The 18,959-nt window shown below is 40.8% G+C and overlaps 1 protein-coding gene across 1 annotated transcript in view; it reads left to right on the top strand.

Moving 5' to 3' along the window:
• celf5a (cugbp, Elav-like family member 5a) overlaps positions 1-18,959 on the top strand; it is a 294,626-nt gene that overhangs the window by 255,071 nt on the left and 20,596 nt on the right. The window contains exons 6-7 of the mRNA XM_059342003.1: positions 4,737-4,883; positions 12,809-12,974. Coding sequence (XP_059197986.1) covers positions 4,737-4,883; positions 12,809-12,974 — 313 coding nt within the window. The remainder of the gene's footprint in view (positions 1-4,736; positions 4,884-12,808; positions 12,975-18,959) is intronic.

The following is an 18,959-nucleotide window of genomic DNA, read 5'->3' on the forward strand; positions in this document are numbered from 1 at the left end:
TTACTAGCGATTGAGACCATAGTGTTGTCCCTGAAAAATGTTTCTGAGGTAATAAATCAAGTGAGAAGATTTCAAATTTAGCACTGAAATGAATGGGCAGATTTCTTTTGCAGCCAAACTTAGCGCCCCCTACTGGAATTTTCAGTGAATTGCAGGCTTTATGCACTTCCTGGTTGGCCTCCATGCTCAGACACGGAGATTGCCGCCTGTGTCAGAGTTGCATGTACCCCATGCACACCGTTTGACCATTTTAAACTTCAAATCTCAAGAAAAAACACATAAAAAACGACTGAAAACGGACTAACTCAATGCATTTCAATGGATGTGGAAGCAGAGAATGTCCGAGTGTCTTGAGTTAGCTATGCGCACTGTGATTGGCTCATCGCGTTTGGGGGTGGGGCTTAGCCATAGGTGAATTCACAGTAACCTGTGTTGCTGTCAGTGAAGCAGGCACATTCCAGTCTAATTTGCGTTCGAAAGGGGGTTGACTACAGTGGTCTAACTTAATACCCTCTCAGATTATAAAACTCAGCCTTCCCCAAAAATTAGAGAAGCAGAGCAGGAACACGCAGCTCTCATTACCACAGAAGGTAGGCCTTTAATAGCTTCTTTTTTTTTTAAACTGTGAGAAGGAGGTAAAATATTCAATATATATAGCAGCTCATCTCTTCTGTATTCTGATCCTGCGATGCCCTGTCCTGGACTCTCCCAAAGTTAAACCTCATAATAAAGTTAATGATGCGGTTAGTAAAAAGCTGGACAGACACAACAGACAAACCCGACACTTGTTACTGTGCCAAAGTTAACCTTGAAGTCATCTCTATAAACCAGAGCCTGCATATGAATGCAGTATCCCGCGGCAACGGAACAAGTTTTGGTATCAAAAGCGTTCTGGTTTCCATACACTGTAAAAAAAAAAAGATAAACGATAGCTACTCAATAAAATTGAGGCAACAGATTGCACGCAATATTATTAAGTAAATCTAACCATGTTACAAGTTGAGTTAATAATGGATCATTTTGTTGTCCTAGTACTTGTTACTCTGTTCAATAACAATAAAGTTGAATCTCATCTCATCTCATCTCAATCTCAATAACAATTTAACAGGAAGTGCCTGTCAATTAAAAACAGACTAGAATTTAATTGAAAATTATGCAGTTTAATGTCTCAGTGCACATTTGCAACATTTAAAATTCTTTATTGAGCATGATAGTGTTTTGAAAGTAAAAAAAAGATTCAAAATCACATTTTATGTTGGAAAAGACACAAAATGACACCAAAAGACATAAAATGACCAAAAAAAGACACAAAATGACTTACAAAGACATGAAAAGAATTCAAAAATTGACAAAATAGCCCAAGACTCCATAGAGTTAAGTTGTTAATCCATTTCTTGTTCCCTGAAAAAGGCCTACTTGTATAATTCTGAAATGTACATTATCTTTCAGTTTTGGTTAAGCTTACCTTTTTTTATTTACCTCTGGCAGTTCACCACTTACCTTTGTACCCTTTCAAGCTGTTCATTTGACTTGAACTGCTTGAATTTCAATAAAAAACTGGAAAAATTGGGGTGTTCTAAAACTTTTGACCGGTAGTGTATATTTTATATATATTGAGATTGATAAACAGAATGTATATATTCTGTGGATAATGATGTTGGGGCGCTTGTTTCTACATTGTTGATTGTAGAATCATAGCCTACACAGCTTTCAATGAGAGCAAGAAAAGTGTTGTTCCAGTGTGACAGGATGGCACTCCCAGCAAGAAGCTAAACAATTAGTCACTCAGCTGGCTGGAGTACAGATGTCAGCCGTCTTGACAGTCTGACAATTAGTCTGTCAGCCAGTTAGCCAAGCAGCTAGCCAGCTAGCCTGCCAGTTAGTCAATCACTCAACTAACTAGACAATCAGCCATTTAGTCAGGCAGCCAACTAACCAACTGGCCTCTCACCTACAATGCTTCAAACCTGTTATTCAACCAGCAAGCTATAGCCAGGAAGGGAGGGCCGGGGGGAATATTGAGGAAAGTGGGGAGAAAGAGGAAGGGAGAAGATAAAATCTATAAACTACAGTGGAAAGGTCCAGCGCCTGTCTCTGAGCATCTCTGTAGATGTCTTTATTAGCAGAACTCCTGAGACCTCAGTCAGGGGAATATGCAAACAAAGGAAAATAAAAACTCATGAATTATGTAATGGTAACATAGCTGGAATTACAGCTGCCACTTATAACTGCTTTCCTTCAGGTCCAACAAGACTCCTGCATTAATCGTCAAACATGTAATTAACATCCACAACTTACAGCCATTGCTTTCTGAAGGATTCACATGGAAGATTGCGCTGGATTCATTAAAGGAACACTCCACCGTTTTTTCATATTAAAACATGTTATTCGGTCAAGTAAGACGAGTTGATACAGACCTCTTGCGTCTCAATGCGTGCACTCAATCGCCCTGGCGCGCGGTGCCACTTGGCTAGCACTTAGCTTAGCCCAGTTCATTCATTAGGATCCAAACAGATGGACAGTTAGAAGCGACCAAACTCCTCCACGCGGATAAAAAGGAGAACTATAATGTATGGCGGAATAGCACTTGGGAGCACTTCGACTCGGCGCAGTAATATCATCACTCCTGAGGGGAGAAGATTTTTCAGGAGTGATGATATTACTGCGCCGAGTCGAAGTGCTCCCAAGTGCTATTCCGCCATACATTATAGTTATCCTTTTTATCCGCTTCGAAAAGCGCCACGTTTTATTTTGTGTCGCCATACTTGGTCGTTTAACTACTCGTGTAGCTGTATTTAAATAGGGAAAATGTGGAGGAGTTTGGTCGCTTCTAACTGTCCATCTGTTTGGGTCCTAATGAATGAACTGGGCTAAGCTAAGTGCTAGCCAAGTGGCGCCGCGCGCCAGGGCGATTGAGTGCACGCATTGAGACGCAAGAGGTCTGTATCAACTCGTCTTACTTGACCGAATAACATGTTTTAATATGAAAAAACGGTGGAGTGTTCCTTTAAGAGAAACCTTTCAACTGCAGTCATGCTCTATTCTCTGTTTTCATGCCTTCACTACTTCCTGTTTCTTGTTTGTTTTCCACCTTCAAAGTAAAAGCTCAACCAACTTTTTAAGGAAATAACAATATAAATACATTTTAACAATGAACTTAAACTCTTCACATATTAAAGACATACAGGGCAGAACAATAGCTAACAGATTGCACGCAATATTATTAATTTAATCTAACTACGTCACAAGTTGAGTTAATAACAACTTAACAGGAAGTGCCTGTCAATTAAAAACAGACAAAATCTATTGTGTTGGATTCATTAAAAATTATCTTGATTTAGAATTACATACACATAAAGATTAGATTTAATGCAATCAAAATAAGTAGATTCTATCTGAAACATTTTATGTTAAAGTTACTTAAACAACTGCCTTATGTAATGGTAACATAGCTGGAATTACAGCTGCCACTTATAACTGCTTGCCTTCAGTTCCAACACAACTCCTGCCAGGTTTCACCCAGATCCAACCAAACCAAAAGCCCTTTAAAAGCCCCAACCCCCAACCTTCAATCCAGGCAGTTCACCAGTCACCACTGTTATTGACAATCTTGCATCAATTTCAGGGGGCCTCTTATCGTGACTGACACACAACCTTTCTACACTGTCAGATCAGAGTAATATTTCGGCCTTTTATGTGGATCGATTGGCCAGTTTGGGGGCGCAGAGGGGAGGAGAGGCGGAGCACACAAAAGGTCAACTGTAGTGCTAAATCATTTGAAGATTCTTAATGAAGGGTGTGTGGCAGACACACCTGCTGTTTCATTATTGGGCTGCAGAAAGAGGTAATAGTGTTGATAAGGGGATGGATAGCAGCAGCCACAGACAGGAAGGGGGAGGCTAAACGGAGGGCAGAATGAGAGAAATTGCACCAAGAAGCAACATTTACTTTGAAGAACACTTTAACCAAGGTCAATAGGAAGCACTGCCAATTGTAGCTCTTATTTCAAATCATTGTACATTGCCGATCTTTTAGCTTTATCTGTGAGGAGGAGCACCAAGGTTACATACATGTACTGTACCGTAGGGGGAAAACTGGGGGAAATATAAAGTATTTATGTCATGCACAGCGAGGCTTCTTTGCCCCGAGTGACTTTGTACATGTTAAACACTGATTGAAAGAACGGAAGGTTACTGTCTCTGCACATCTGCCTACAGAGTTGTTCACTCAATAAGCAGAATATTTTTATTCCTCACATATCCGTGTTGGATTCATGTTTATGTATGCCAGCCACAAAATAAGCAAGCACGAATCTCTGCAATAATACAAATGTGCAATGATGTTGCAAAAAAAAACAACTCTGACATGCAATTAGAGGAGCTCACCAGATATTGATGTTAACACCGGTTGTTGTTGCAAATGAACACGCCATACTAAGAAATCAGAAATAATAAACAATAGCATTCTTCATGCTCTTGTATTGGACTTTTTAAGCCGTTTGTTAGTGGCTCTCTCTAAATACGTAGTAAATCCTAACAGTCATGTATGCAAATGGATCCTGAAGTAGCTCAAAGTCTTTTGGGGAGAGAGGATGAGATGCTGTAAGACTGTGATCCTGCTGCTGACTGACTGACTGGCTGACTGACTGAGTGTTGGCATTAGAGGTGCTGGCTGTAAATCAGGGTTAAGTGTCTGTGTTGCCTTTTCTCTGATTATCTGTTCTCTCTTCCCCTCAGGGTGCTTCCTCCAGCTTGGTGGTCAAGTTTGCCGACACAGACAAGGAGCGCACTATCAGACGTATGCAGCAGATGGTTGGGCAATTTGGCATCTTCAACCCTGCCATCGCCCTTCCCTTCAGCACCTACAGCTCTTACGCACATGCGGTGAGTTGGAAAAGGCACTCAAATGGAAACACAAAACTACTGGCTGATTGCATAAACCATGCAGTCGACACACACTGCAAAGAAGCTAACCTGTATTTTTTGGCCTAAAACAGTGATTTAAGTTGGTCAAACTTGGAAATATAAATTATTGACATTTAGGGCAATAATGTGAGTTAGCACAACAAAGGAAGCCAGTTGTCTGCTCAAAAACAAGTTGGTGAGTTGTTGTTACTTATATCTTTAAGTTGGGGTTCAAAACAAGGGACAATAGTTCTGATAACTCTTATTTCTTTGTTGTGAAATTCGGTCATTAGCGAAAGCTAGCGGCTAACTGATGCTAGCGGCTAACTGATGCTAGCGGCGCTGCTTGTTATCCATTAGCGTATCAATGCTAACTCAAAATTGCTAATCGCAACATTAGCTGACATTTCATAGCGGCGTTACAATCGTGCCAGTTCAGCACATTGCAGAAGTTAGGATTAAAAGTTATTCCAATGTAAAATTACAGTTGTTACAGTTACAGTTGAGTTGACAAAAATCTGAATTCAGAGTTGAGCAAACTCAAAAACAAAACTTACAATATTTTGTTTAATTGTCCAACTTAAAATTTTATCGAAGTTTATTGCCTGGAAATTTTGAGTTCACCCAACTTTTCTTTTTTTGCAGTGCATGTATGAATGAAACTGCAATACAGTAAATGTAAGAAAATATCCTAAGGGTTTCTTAGATGATGTTTACTCACTTAATCTGAAACTGTCCTTTCTGCTAACTCACCTTGTTCTATAAAGCCCTTGAAGCTGCTATAATCATGATCAAATAATATTTTTTTCATTTTGACATTGTGTTAAATGACTACATGCATGTGAAAGGTGTTGCTCATCGTGAAAATCCAACAGAAAAATTTAACTTGACTCTGTAGTTCCCGGATCAGCGTCTTTCAGCACATTGTTTTGGTTTTCTAGCCTGTTTTAGCATTGATAAGATAAGATATTTCCCTGTTAGAATTTGACTGTAAATTTACAGCAAAGTCTTACAGTGCAGTGCTGCTATGCCATTACATCCAGGCTTTCACTACCCACAGCACGTAGGCACACACACATTTAGCAAGCTTGTACCCTCCAACCCCTTCATGAGCTCCAGTCTGTCCCCCTACCCCTGCACACCCTGCCCCCCCTCAGGGCATGGCACCATGCTCACACAGCAGACCCCCGGCTCTTTGATGAGTTCAGACAGCCTCTGCAGCCCCTCTCACCATGCGCCCCTACCTTCTATCACGCTGCCTCCCTCCCCCTGTCCCTCCCTGTGGGCCCATGAGATGCTTCAGGGTCCACGGTTGACTCAGAATGTTCCACGGGCAACTTATCTGCACACAAACTTTCTTCTTCCCTGCTGAGGCGAAGCACACACCCTCATATGCACACACATGCACGCACGCACAAGCTACTTGAAGCAGGCTAAAATGAATTTAAGAAAAGCTTTCCATCCAGCACTGAGATAAAAACCTGCTCTTCTGTCATAACACACTGCATAAATACACATAAACATCAGCGCAGTGTTTATTTACTGAGAAGGAGGAACACAAATTCATTTTTCCTGTGCTTATTTGGATGTTAAAGTTATATATTTTTTTGCTGGTTCCAAATGCCAGGATTAATTGTTGAAGTTAGCCAGTTCTTGGGGGCTTATCCATTTCCCTCATTTTCACATCACAGCCACGAGACCCAGTGTGAAATGTGCAAATTGACCATCCTAGAGTAATTGCGAGGCCATCTCTTGTGCTCTCCCCAGTAAAACTCCCACCTTCATTACCATTCATGAAATGCAGCCCTTTCCCAGGAAATGTGGAGAAATGCAAATGTTTAAGGGGTGGTGGAGTCAGTGGCGGTCTGCGGGGAGACCATTGTGCCCCGCTCAGGTTGGCCATGACTCTTATTTACTGTGGCAGAGACCCGTGTCGACTCATACAGACGCACACAAGAGTGTACACACTCACACGCACTGCACAGCAAATGTTCTTTCTTTCTCCTCTCTCTCTCTCTCTCATACACATATATAATATGACAAAGAGCAGGATGATGCTAGGAAATTGAGTTCCGAGTGAAAGTAACAAGGGCACAGGGGATACTTCAGCATTAGAGAGAATCAATTACCATTAAATCTAAAGGAGAAATTGCACATATGTGGTTTCTCGACACAAAGATTATAAAGCATGAATGATGTTAGTGAAGGTGAAATTTTCCTTGTATTGGTATTATGAATCACTGAGACTGTGGGCGCCATGTACCTGCATATAATGAATTTAGCAAAATAAACCAAGTCGGTGGAGAAACTCCGAGGCAAAGCAACCTTGGAGATAAACTCGCCGAAACTTTGATAAAGTAATGAGCGCACAAGAGGCAGTAATGGATTATCGGCCAGGCTCTTGTTTTCATATCTTGCTAAAGACTTGTTTAATGAGTCTAAATACCAGTTCGGACTGCGAGGTACGCAATAATGTGGAATAAAGGGAAATATTAGTTATCTTTAGTGTAGGTGTCCTGCTTGTGCAGTGGTTATGATTACATTACAGTCATGGGTGCTGGCTGCATGTATATGCTATGCAGCCTTGATTCCCCTGTAGCCACCGGGAATGTGCTGAAGTGATACGACAAATGTTTCTTTACTGCAAGATAAACTGCACATATTCCCCCAAGACGAAAAACCTGCAGTGACACAAAAAGGACTTTATCTCCAAAGACACACTACATGTTCGCCCACTCTCCATATACACTGGCCAAGAGAAGAGGAGGTGGCACAGTATAGAATACAGACGTGGGGAGAGATGGTATATATAGCTATAACCAGGGAGTACAGTAAATGGTAAATTCAAAGAGCTACCTCTCGACTACAGCAGTGGATAGGATTATAGAGTTGAGCTGACAGCCAGTAAATTGGATTTTAGTCAAACCAGGAGAAGGAGGGGGCTCTGAACACAAATTGGAGGGGTACAACACTGACAACATATGCCAAAAATGAGAAATGTGCCATTTCCATGATAGAAACAGACACTGGTGTGCTCTGACAGGAGACATCCTATTTGCAAAAAGGTGATTTCATAAAACACAAGCAGAAGGAGAGCGAGCGAGTGCGATTCCTTGTTTCATTCCAGTGTTAGTAGTGAGTGATAATAGTTCTCCCATGAATCGTTGAATGCAAGTAATAAAACCAGCTTTTATTACCTTTTGTATTCCCCCTTCAAGACACAAACATCATATTTGTACAAGATTAGATTTGATTCAAGTCACTTTTCTTCCCTCGTCTCTCGGCGAAGACAGCCATTTTAGCTTCCCTGGGTCTCTTTAGGTGGAGGACTACATGCTGTGTCGGGGGACAAGAGAGAAGTTTTAGATTTAAAGGCAGCTCCGGCACCATGCCCCTCTCTCGCCTCCCTTAAAGATGCATTGGACTGAGTGTGAGAGATAAATGAGAGGAGATGAAATGCTTTAACTTGGCGCTAATAGTGACAGTGTGTGGGTGGATGAGAGGGAGGATGATGACTGTAAACTCACATTAGGAAACATCTCCCCCTGTTGGAGGGAGTCACATTCAAACAGCAACACAGCACACATGAGGAATGATGGGAACAGATTACTGCATCATTTAGCTGTATGCATGCACACAGCAGCATGTGCATGTGTGTGACCTGGTTTAGCTGTATTAGAGTTGTGAGGACTAGCTCTGCACACACAACAAAGTGCAGCAGATGAAAAAAAACAACCTATTCAAATCTTTTTTGTGGAAATACAGCCTGCCAGCATGGGGCTTTTTTGAGATTTCAGACTTTGTTTTAAGGGTTAAAGGTTACATGATAATGATAAAAAACTGAAACTGTATTGTGTGGTTACAAAACTAACTAAAATTATAGTGAAAATGTCCTTCGTTTTCGTCTTTATCAACTTTTTTCATACATAATGAAGATGGATAAGACAAAGGAAATAAAGGCAAAATTTACTGTGACGTCTTTTAATCTCCCACCCAACAAATACCCCATTACAAAAAACTAAAACTAACACTAAAACTAATCAATACTAAATTAAAACTAGCAAACTCACTCTAAGAACTCATTAAAACTAACTGAATTTGAAAACAAAAATTCACAACAAAATTAAAACTAAAACTAATGAAAAACCCAAAACTTATTGATTACTGCATCATTTAGCTGTATGCATGCACACAGCAGCATGTGCATGTGTGTGACCTGGTTTAGCTGTATTAGAGTTGTGAGGACTACTAGCTCTGCACACACAACAAAGTGCAGCAGATGAAAAAAAAAAAAAACTATTCAAATCTTTCTGTGGAAATACAGCCTGCCAGCACGGGGGGGTAACAAATGAGGCCCTTGAGCTTCAGTCTTCTGTCTTCAGTCTTTCAGTTCACCTCATTGACCTACTGTCTCCCTCTCTCTCTCTCTCTCTCTCTCTCTCTCTCTCTCTCTCTCTCTCTCTTTGTCTCTCTCTCTCTCCTCCATCCCCGGCTGGTTGGGCTATAAGGGGTCACATGTGACAGTGCTGAGAGTCAGCGAGTCACAGAACAGCGCTACAGAGATAATTGCCATGTGATAAAGAGGTGATTGCCTGCTGGCACCAGGGGAGAGTAATGCCATCAGGTTGCAATAAAAAAGCAGATGTCTGACACTAAATGAATGCTGCTGGAGCCCGGGCAACTTTCTTTGCTCCTTTTCATCTCACGCGCTTCTCTTTTGTCCCCCTTGTTTCTGTCTGCCTTTTCTTCTCCTCATCCTTTCTTTTCAAGAGGAAGCAGAAAAGGTTGTGTCTGTGATGATGAAGACTCAGTTCTGCTCATTCTCCACCAGAGACATTTGCTATCTGCTGGGTAGTGCATAAATAAAGAAAAGGGAATGGCTTTTGAATATAATGCCTTTGAAATTTTGAAAAGAAGGAAAAAAAGCATATGCATATGAAAAGTAAAATGGAACGACTTTGAATATCTCTGTCAACATAACCACTCTGCTTTCTGCTCTTTATTATTTATTTTTTTATCAGAGCCAGTTTGTATTAACCGCTGCATTCCAACGTAATTATATGCTTGGGTTTCCAATTTGCTGCGTTTCAATTTGGAACGAAGCATCAATGAATGCCAGAGTTGTTATCCATGACAATCTGACGGATGGCATTAAGGCTTGCTTTATCTACAACTTGCATTGGGAAAAGAGGCTAGTATTCTAAAGATGCTGGTATTCACTCCCACTCCATTATGACTCCATCCAGCCTGTAGCTTGGATAAGGCCACAGGACACACAACGAATAGCCTGCAAGCTTATTAGAATCAGCCCTAAATCCTGGCTGGAAGCAGTGAGCGGAGCCAGAGAAGAGACAAAAAAAACAGTGAGTGGTGTGACAGTGTATTTATTCTGTAATACCAGCCCAGTCAGACCCTTCATCCTGAAGTCCAACCCTGTTCACATCCTAATAGGGGAGCAGTCACAGCATTGCCAAAGCACGGGAGCTCCAGATCCTCCAGACCTCTTTGTTTGTTTCTGTGTCATTGCTTTTGTTTAGTTTCTTGTTCCTTTGCTGTCTTTTGCAGCTATGGCCCCTTAAAGGCTCAATTCATCTTATTTGGAAAGGAATGGATGATTCCCATTTGTCACATTGAAATTATGCAAATGACAAAAGGCGTTAATAGATAGCAGTGGCAAGGCATGTGGCTAATGGATGAGATGCCAGCGCTGGGCATTCTGCAGCGGGACAGCCGCTTTCAGGTTAGCTGACAGGGCCACTGAGGGAAAATAATTGGCTTTTCCGTTGCAGGGTCCCCATGCAAATACAAGCAGAGTGGCATTCTATACCTAGCATCGTCATTAGCATTAGTGCCAGTGGCAGAGGAGTTTGATTTCTGCTTATACGAGTCATTCTCAGGCCACGGCTATCAGCAGCTCCCCTGACACATGGCAGCTATGCAGTATTAAGCAGATGCAGAGACAGAGACAGGGGTAAGAGGTTGGTCCAGCTGTGTTTGTATTCCTATACCACACAGGTCTGCAGGCCAGCAAAAGATTGTTGATTCCCCAGATAAAGCCGCTGGTTCACAAGCTGCAAAAGCCATTGTACAATGATGGATTTTCTTCTGAATTAGGTATTCAGCATGTGGTTTGCACGGGGAGAATTTAAGCTGAGTGTGGAGACTCAAATAGTCTTTGTCGCTCTTCATGCATGTTGTGTGTGTGTGTGTGTGTGTGTGTGTGTGTGAGCGGTGCAGGGCAGCGGTGCATGTGAGCATGAATAAACACTCTGTGGGCTGCATTTGATGGAAAATAGTTTCGGCTCTCACTTCTCACTTCATGCTAAGTAGAAATGCAGAGTGAATGAAAGGCTATTGATTTTATCTCTTTGTGGGATTGTCCGACGGGTGAAAATCGACTGCCATTTCAATTTTCTGACTAACGTACTGTATTACTAACACGGTCTGGAATGTGAGTTGCTCACTATGCCTGCTTTAAAAATATTGTTTTAATGACTCAGTGTCTGACTCAGTGACACCTCAAAACAGACATACAGACATGCATGTTTCTAAAACTACTTTTCAGTAGCAAAAAACAGTCATCTAATGCAGTAGTTCTCAACCTTTTTGAGTCGCGACCCGCAATTTAACATGCATGTTGTCCGCGACCCCCGCTCACTGAACACAATCTCACACGCACAGTTCAGATCACCCAAAAAAGAAACAAAATGAGCAAAAAAAGGTGACAAAATGACCAAAAAAGACACAAAATTACCCAGAAAAGGAAACAAAATGACCAAAAAAGACACAAATTGACCAAAAAATGATTAAAAGAAAGACACAAAATTACCAAATAACACACAAAATGACAAAAAAACACACAAATTGACCACAAAATGATCAAAAAGACACAAAATGACCAAAAGAGACACAAAATTACCAGAAAAGACACAAAATTACTAAAAAAAAGACACAAAATTACCCAGAAAAGGAAACAAAATGACCAAAAAAGACACAAATTGACCACAAAATGATTAAAAAAAAGACACAAAATGACCAAATAACACACAAAATGACAAAAAAACACACAAAATGACCCAAAAAAAGACATTAAATGACCAAAAAGACTAAAACACATTAACACATGAACACTTTAACACACTGACTTCCAAATTGAGAAGTTTGAGAATAGCTGATCTAATGAAGTTCCAACCCCAAATGTATTCAAAATGCCTTCCTTTTTTTTGGCTAAACTAGCCCAGAGACAGGCCTGGTGGTTTCTGACTGAATTATAAAACAAAGAGACAACTCTGGATGAATGTCAGCGTACAAGCAAGCGATCATTACAAATACATCAGAAAAATTAGAGATGAGGCCAGGGAATAACAGAGCAGAGTATCAGACATCTGTGCTTTTTCTATACAGCCAAACAGAGTGTTGTGAAGTTTGACAATTGTAAAGGAAAAAGCAATGCAACTCTTCTGCAAACTTTGCCTGTTCCCTGAGCGCAGAGATAATGTCCACATGTCAATGCCTTGATTTGTATGAGCCCAACAGACAGCTATTAAATCGTTTCTGCAGCTGGTGACAGGCTTCCTGCTGGGAGGATAGACAGATTCACTAAACATAGGTTGACAGGCTTCTTTTTTCTTCCCTTTCTTTTATTCCGCTCTACTTTCTCTGTACTTCCCATGCACTATCCATCCATCAACCTCAACATACATCCCTCCCTCTCTCTCTTCTACCCTTGTTATGTTTCCCTCTCGCTCCCCTTCTCCCATCTTTGTCTGACTCCTTCCCCAACTTACTATATTTTTCATCACCATCTGTCCTCCCATCACCCCGTTCCCCCTCTTGCTCTCCTGCACACACCTCTATCCAACCCTCCTTTCCTCTCCCCATCTCTCCGTGTCCCTCTTCTTTAGCTCATGCAGCAGCAGGCAGCCATCATGGCAGCAAGCCACGGAGGTTACCTCACGCCTAGTGTGGCTTTTCCCGCCACACAGATCCACCAGATGGGGGCGCTCAACATCAACAGCCTTCCACCCACCCCCATGACCCCGGTGTCGGGTGAGTTTCATCAAGCCCTGGGTGAGCACTTAGTTTCATTCCCTTTGCTTGTGTGTGTGTGTGTGTGTGTGTGTGTTCTTGTTCTTCCTACATAGTGAGGACCGGAACACGTTTTTAACCAACAGAGTGAGGACATTTTTGCAAAGTGAGGACAAAAATTCACAACAAAATTAAAACTAAAACTGATGAAAAATCCAAAACTATTATAACCTTGCAAGGGAATTCACTGTTCCAATGAGGGTCCTCACAAAGATAGTAGTACAAGAATGTGTGTGTGTGTGTGTGTGTGTGTGTGTGTGTTCTTGTTCTTCCTACATAGTGAGGACCGGAACACGTTTTTAACCAACAGAGTGAGGACATTTTTGCAAAGTGAGGACAAAAATTCACAACAAAATTAAAACTAAAACTGATGAAAAATCCAAAACTATTATAACCTTGCAAGGGAATTCACTGTTCCAATGAGGGTCCTCACAAAGATAGTAGTACAAGAATGTGTGTGTGTGTGTGTGTGTGTGTGTGTGTGTGTGTGTGTGTGTGTGTGTGTGTTCTTGTACTCCCTACATAGTGAGGACCGGAACACGTTTTTAACCAACAGAGTGAGGACATTTTTGCAAAGTGAGGACATTTCGGCCGGTCCTCACTTCTTTAAAGGCTTTTTTGAGATTTCAGACTTTGTTTTAAGGGTTAAAGGTTACATGATAATGATAATTAACTGAAACTGTATTGTGTGGTTACAAAACTAACTAAAATTATAGTGAAAATGTCCTTCGTTTTCCTCTTTGTCAACTTTTTTCATACATAATGAAGATGGATAAGACAAAGGAAATAAAGGCAAAATTTACTGTGACGTCTTTTAATCTTCCACCCAACAAATACCCCATTACAAAAAACTAAAACTAACACTAAAACTGATAAATACTAAATTAAAACTAGCAAACTCACTCTAAAAACTCATTAAAACTAACTGAATTTGAAAACAAAAATTCACAACAAAATTAAAACTAAAACTAGTGAAAAACCCAAAACTATTATAACCTTGTTAGGGAATTCACTGTTACAATGAGGGTCCTCACAAAGATAGAAGTACAAGAATCTGTGTGTGTGTGTGTGTGTGTGTGTGTGTGTGTGATGCTACAGTCAGGGTCTCTGGTAGGCTTGTGTTAATGTCTTCCTGTTAGTGTGTGTGGGGGTTTTGTGTGGGTGTTTGTGTTTTTGTACATGCAAGCGAGGTCATTTTGGGTCAACTTGTGTTTCTGATAATGTTTGTTGGAATATTTGCACGTGTGTGTGTGTGTGTGTGTGTGTGTGTGTGTGCTGGCACAGTGTGAGAATTATTAGCAGCAAGGCCAAAAGGAAGGCTATACCTGCTTACTGGTATTCAAACAACGATTCCACTGGAGAGAAAGAGAGACTAAGATGAAATATTCATTCAATTGGATTTGTGTGTTTATGTTGTGGCTGAACGCAGAAAATATTTGGGCATAGCAGCCGCAGAATAAGGAATATCAATAAGTAAGTTTACAGATAAGTCGCTAATTTCCCCATAGTATTTTGACCTTGTGCTTTGAAGCACTTGTGCATGATCTGCATGCAGTTGGTTTTGTTTTCCATAACAAACACCTCCCTATGCAGATACATTACAGAGGAAAAGGAAGGACTTTGAAATACCTACCCACTGCATAACATTTGCTTATTCAGCAGTGCTTCATTTTCCTTGAGACAGAGGAAACTTCAAGATTCTCCACTCAACAAAAGCATGAGCCGAAATAAATAATACAGTATCCAAGTCTTTGTTGTGCTCCGCTCACCTACTTTGTCAACACTGCACTATTGAGTTTTTAAGGTGATGACTTTGGTAACTTTAAACCAATCAGTGCGGGAGAAAGAGAACCGCCATCAGTGCAACAAGGTCTATTTTAGATGTTCTTTATAGCCATCGTAGGGATCTGTACTACAAACTTGCTGCACTATATCAAATTCTCTCTGCACTGTGATTCCTGTGGGGAAGAAAAATATTCTTTCAGGTTGGTATTCTGTTCACTTCTTCATCCACAGACACAGAGGAAAGGACAGGTTTATTGTACAAATCCTGTTTGGTTCTGCTTTACTTACTTCACAGCAGTCAGTTGAAACACAATGACCTGGACAGGTGTGGAAATCAATGCTACAGGCCCTTATTAACCTTTTAATAGCACGTGTCCACCCCGAGCCAAATGAACACATGTACATAAAGTGGGATGATGGAACAGGCTGTATGTGAACAGCACATCTGCAATAATTTTCCACATCGTGCAATATATCTGGAGAGGAGATCCATTTGTCAAATATTCACCGTGATGTTTTCAGTGCAAAGTGTGCACTTTTGGGCGGGCATAATCAATCAGAGACAGTGATTAAAAGTGGAGCTCAGGCTTGCTGAGAAGACTCTTATTTTGATGGGTAAAGCACTGACAGTCTGGCAATTCAGATCTTTGTGTTCTGCATGCATACCTATATTTTGCAACACAATAGTGCTGATGAAAGATTGTGCAATTGTATTGCAAGAACTCTGTCTGTCTGTGCGTTTGGGAGTGTGTATTGGAGGCTTTGTCCTCCAGTCTGATTGTATTGTTTGTGCTGTTTTTTTGTATCTCTTTTGAACTGTAGCCTCTCGAAAGCCAAAATCACTGCCTTCCTTTAAAGGAAACGCTGCTGAAGTCTGTTAGATATTCTGTAAAAGCTAAACAAAAGCACTTTTGTAAGGGAAAATGTAAGACAATTTTGTATCATTCGGCAACGCCAGGAGCTAACGACGTGGCTTCGGCAAAGAAAACATATGTTTGTGCTTGTCATGCGGAGACAGGAAGAAAAAGAAGAGAAACGACTGGCTCTAAGTCTGTGAATCTGATGTGTGAAGTGGTGCCATTTATCTGCTTTTGGACATGCTTCTGTCTGTGTAAGCTACAGTCGACTGATTACCTTTTATTATTGAATGTAATATATTATTAATCCTTGAGAGAAAGCATGGCTTTCATGAATTCTCAAGGACTATCATAAATATGAAATGTTTTATTTCCCCTTTCTTCATTCATTAATTTGAGTGTGGCTGCCAGCAGCTGCAGGAGTGCTAGTGTAGCTTGCTGCTTTGGTACACACAGCTATTTTCTCTCTCCCTTTTCACACTTGTGGCTATGACTTATTTAGAGTTCATTGAAGGAATACATAACATTACTGGCAAGGCTGTCTGTATAAGTAGGCCAAGAGACTGACACTATTGAGAGACTGTAGGATGTCTGCCACGAGTCAGTAGAATAATTCATTGTAATATCAGAATCTGTTTTTAGGGCCTGGGAGCAGAGTGCTTCTCTTCTTCGACAGAGGTGTAATTTATGCATTAAGTTGTCTCATCAAGCAAATTATAGCTCAAAACAAATCAATAAATTCTGACATTGGCGGCTGTGTCAAATGTAACAAAAAAGGTAGAAAGGTTAATATCCCCTTTCCTTCCAAAATGAGAGTAATTTTGGATTGACAGCTAGAATTATACCTACACAGGTTATTGCATTAACATGAAGCTCTAATAGTAGTTTAATAGATGAAAAACCCTGCCTGATCTTGTGGTAAACGTGTGACATTAATCTTTTATTTAAATGATCGGTGTAACCTCTGCAACATAAAAATCTTGTTTGTGACAGCGAGCCGAAGTACAAAGAGGCTCAGAGGTTAAGGGTGTTACTCTGAAAACAATGAGACATCCATTTGATCAACAGATGCAAAGCATTTAAGCTTGATGGTGCATAAGCCGTTTGCCAGATGGTTCAGCTGATTAGAGCATGTATCCTTACAATGATGCATGATGATGCTTTTTGAAAATAATGTTCACCAGGTGCCGCTCCCTGAGCGCTGCAGAAGAGAAAAAAAAAGTTAAACAAAACAAGGAGGGAGAGGCAGAGCGGGGGTAACAGGAAAAGAGAGAGAGAGAGATAAAGAGGGTGAGGATGCAGATCCTGCTGGGTATATGTGGTGAGGAACACGTCGTGTCAAAGATGCTTTGTTAGGATGTGAGAAGTGTGTAATCAAAGTCACTCTAATGTTCTGTTGCATGGTGCTGCTGTATACTGAACATGTACAAGTACATATTACACAAAATATACTGCAGATGCTCTGCAGCCAGAGACAACAACCCACTCACACTCACAGGAAGGCTGCATGAGCCCCCACATCGCAGCTGGATTTGAACACGGTTACAGCATCGATGCAGAACCCTTCAACGGTGACAAACACCATGAAACTAATGAGCTGTTTGACACGGTGATCTTTCTCAATATGTGCACCTGTCCTCCACCATGCCTCAAACATGTTCTACACACATTTTATACACTACTGGTCAAAAGTTTTAGAACACACCAACTTTTCCAGAATTTAATTGAAAATGATGCAGTTTGATGTGTCAGTGTACTCTGAAATGAATGCACATTTGCAACATTTAAAATTCTTTATTGAGCATGATAGTGTTTTGAAAGTAAAAAAAAAAAGATTCAAAATCACATTTTATGTTGGACTAAAGGACTAAAAAAAAGACACAAAATGACCAAAAAAAGACACCAAAAGACACAGAATGACTATAAAAAGAAACAAAATGACCAAAAAAAGACACAAAATGACAAAAAAAAGACACCAAAATGACCAAAAAAGACACAATAAGACACAAAATGACAAAAAAAGACACCAAAAGACGCAAAATGACCAAAAAAAGACACAAAATGACTTACAAAGACATGAAAAGAATTCAAAAATGGACAAAATAGCCCAAGACTCCATAGAGTTAAGTTGTTAACCCATTTCTTGTTCCCTGAAAAAGGCCTACTTGTATAATTCTGAAATGTACATTATTTTTCAGTTTTGGTTAAGCTTACCTTTTTTTATTTACCTCTGGCAGTTCACCACTTACCTTTGTACCCTTTCAAGCTGTTCATTTGACTTGAACTGCTTGAATTTCAATAAAAAACTGGAAAAATTGGGGTGTTCTAAAACTTTTGAACGGTAGTGTATGTGTTGGCCAAGTCTAATGTAAGCTAATGCTAAGGGCAGATCAGGTTGGAAATGATCAAAAACAGCACTGCATGGCGAGCTAATGAGAAAGAATGACAATCTGAGAGATTTTCTGCTACGAGTGACGCATCACATTGAGGATATTTGGAACAGAAAGCGATCTGTAGTGAGTTCAGAGCCAGATGAACCAGCTGGGGAAATGAACACCTGTGTGTCTTAATTGATGCTGTGACCTCCAGCTTTCAGCCCGTCTCAACTTCAAAAAATGCACTCACTGTATTTACTTGTTTAAAGACTTTACTCTTCCCAAGATTAGTTTGACATTTTATCTTCAAGGGCATGGGTATCAACTCAGAACATAGCCAGATGCTCAAAGGGCCAGAGTCCCTGCAACACAAATGTTCCCCCCTTTCAGTTTAAATCAGACCTATTGCATCAGACTCATAACAGATCCCAGGAGCGCAGGAGAACAGTTCTGTGACAGTAAAAGGTATCCCTGTTCCTGCTGCGTGCCAGTCCTTTCAGAGAGCACAGCCACAGCTCTCAGCCAGAGCAGATCTGATGTGTGTAAGCAAAACGGAGCTCCGCACGAGCAGCAGAGCTTCACGAGCTGCCCAGCTGCTCTGCTCAGGGATCTGAACGTTAGGCACATTGGTATGGTCAATGCACTGTGTGTACTTTATCCTCGAGAGTGGAGTAGGCAGTACGAGAGGCTCTGTTATGTGGAAGTTATATTTAGTGCGTCATGTTGTTTGTACTTTAGAGCAGTAGTTCTCAACCTTTTTGAGTCGTGACCCCCAATTTAACATGCATGTTGTCCGCGACCCCCGCTCACTGAACACAATCTCACACGCACAGTTCAGATCACCCAAAAAAGAAACAAAATGACCAAAAGAGACACAAAATGACAAGAAAAGACACAAAATGACCAAAAAAAGACACAAAATGACCACAAAATGACCAAAAAAGACACAA

The sequence above is a fragment of the Centropristis striata genome, chromosome 9, assembly GCF_030273125.1.
Source record: "Centropristis striata isolate RG_2023a ecotype Rhode Island chromosome 9, C.striata_1.0, whole genome shotgun sequence".
NCBI classification, from domain to species: domain Eukaryota; kingdom Metazoa; phylum Chordata; class Actinopteri; order Perciformes; family Serranidae; genus Centropristis; species Centropristis striata.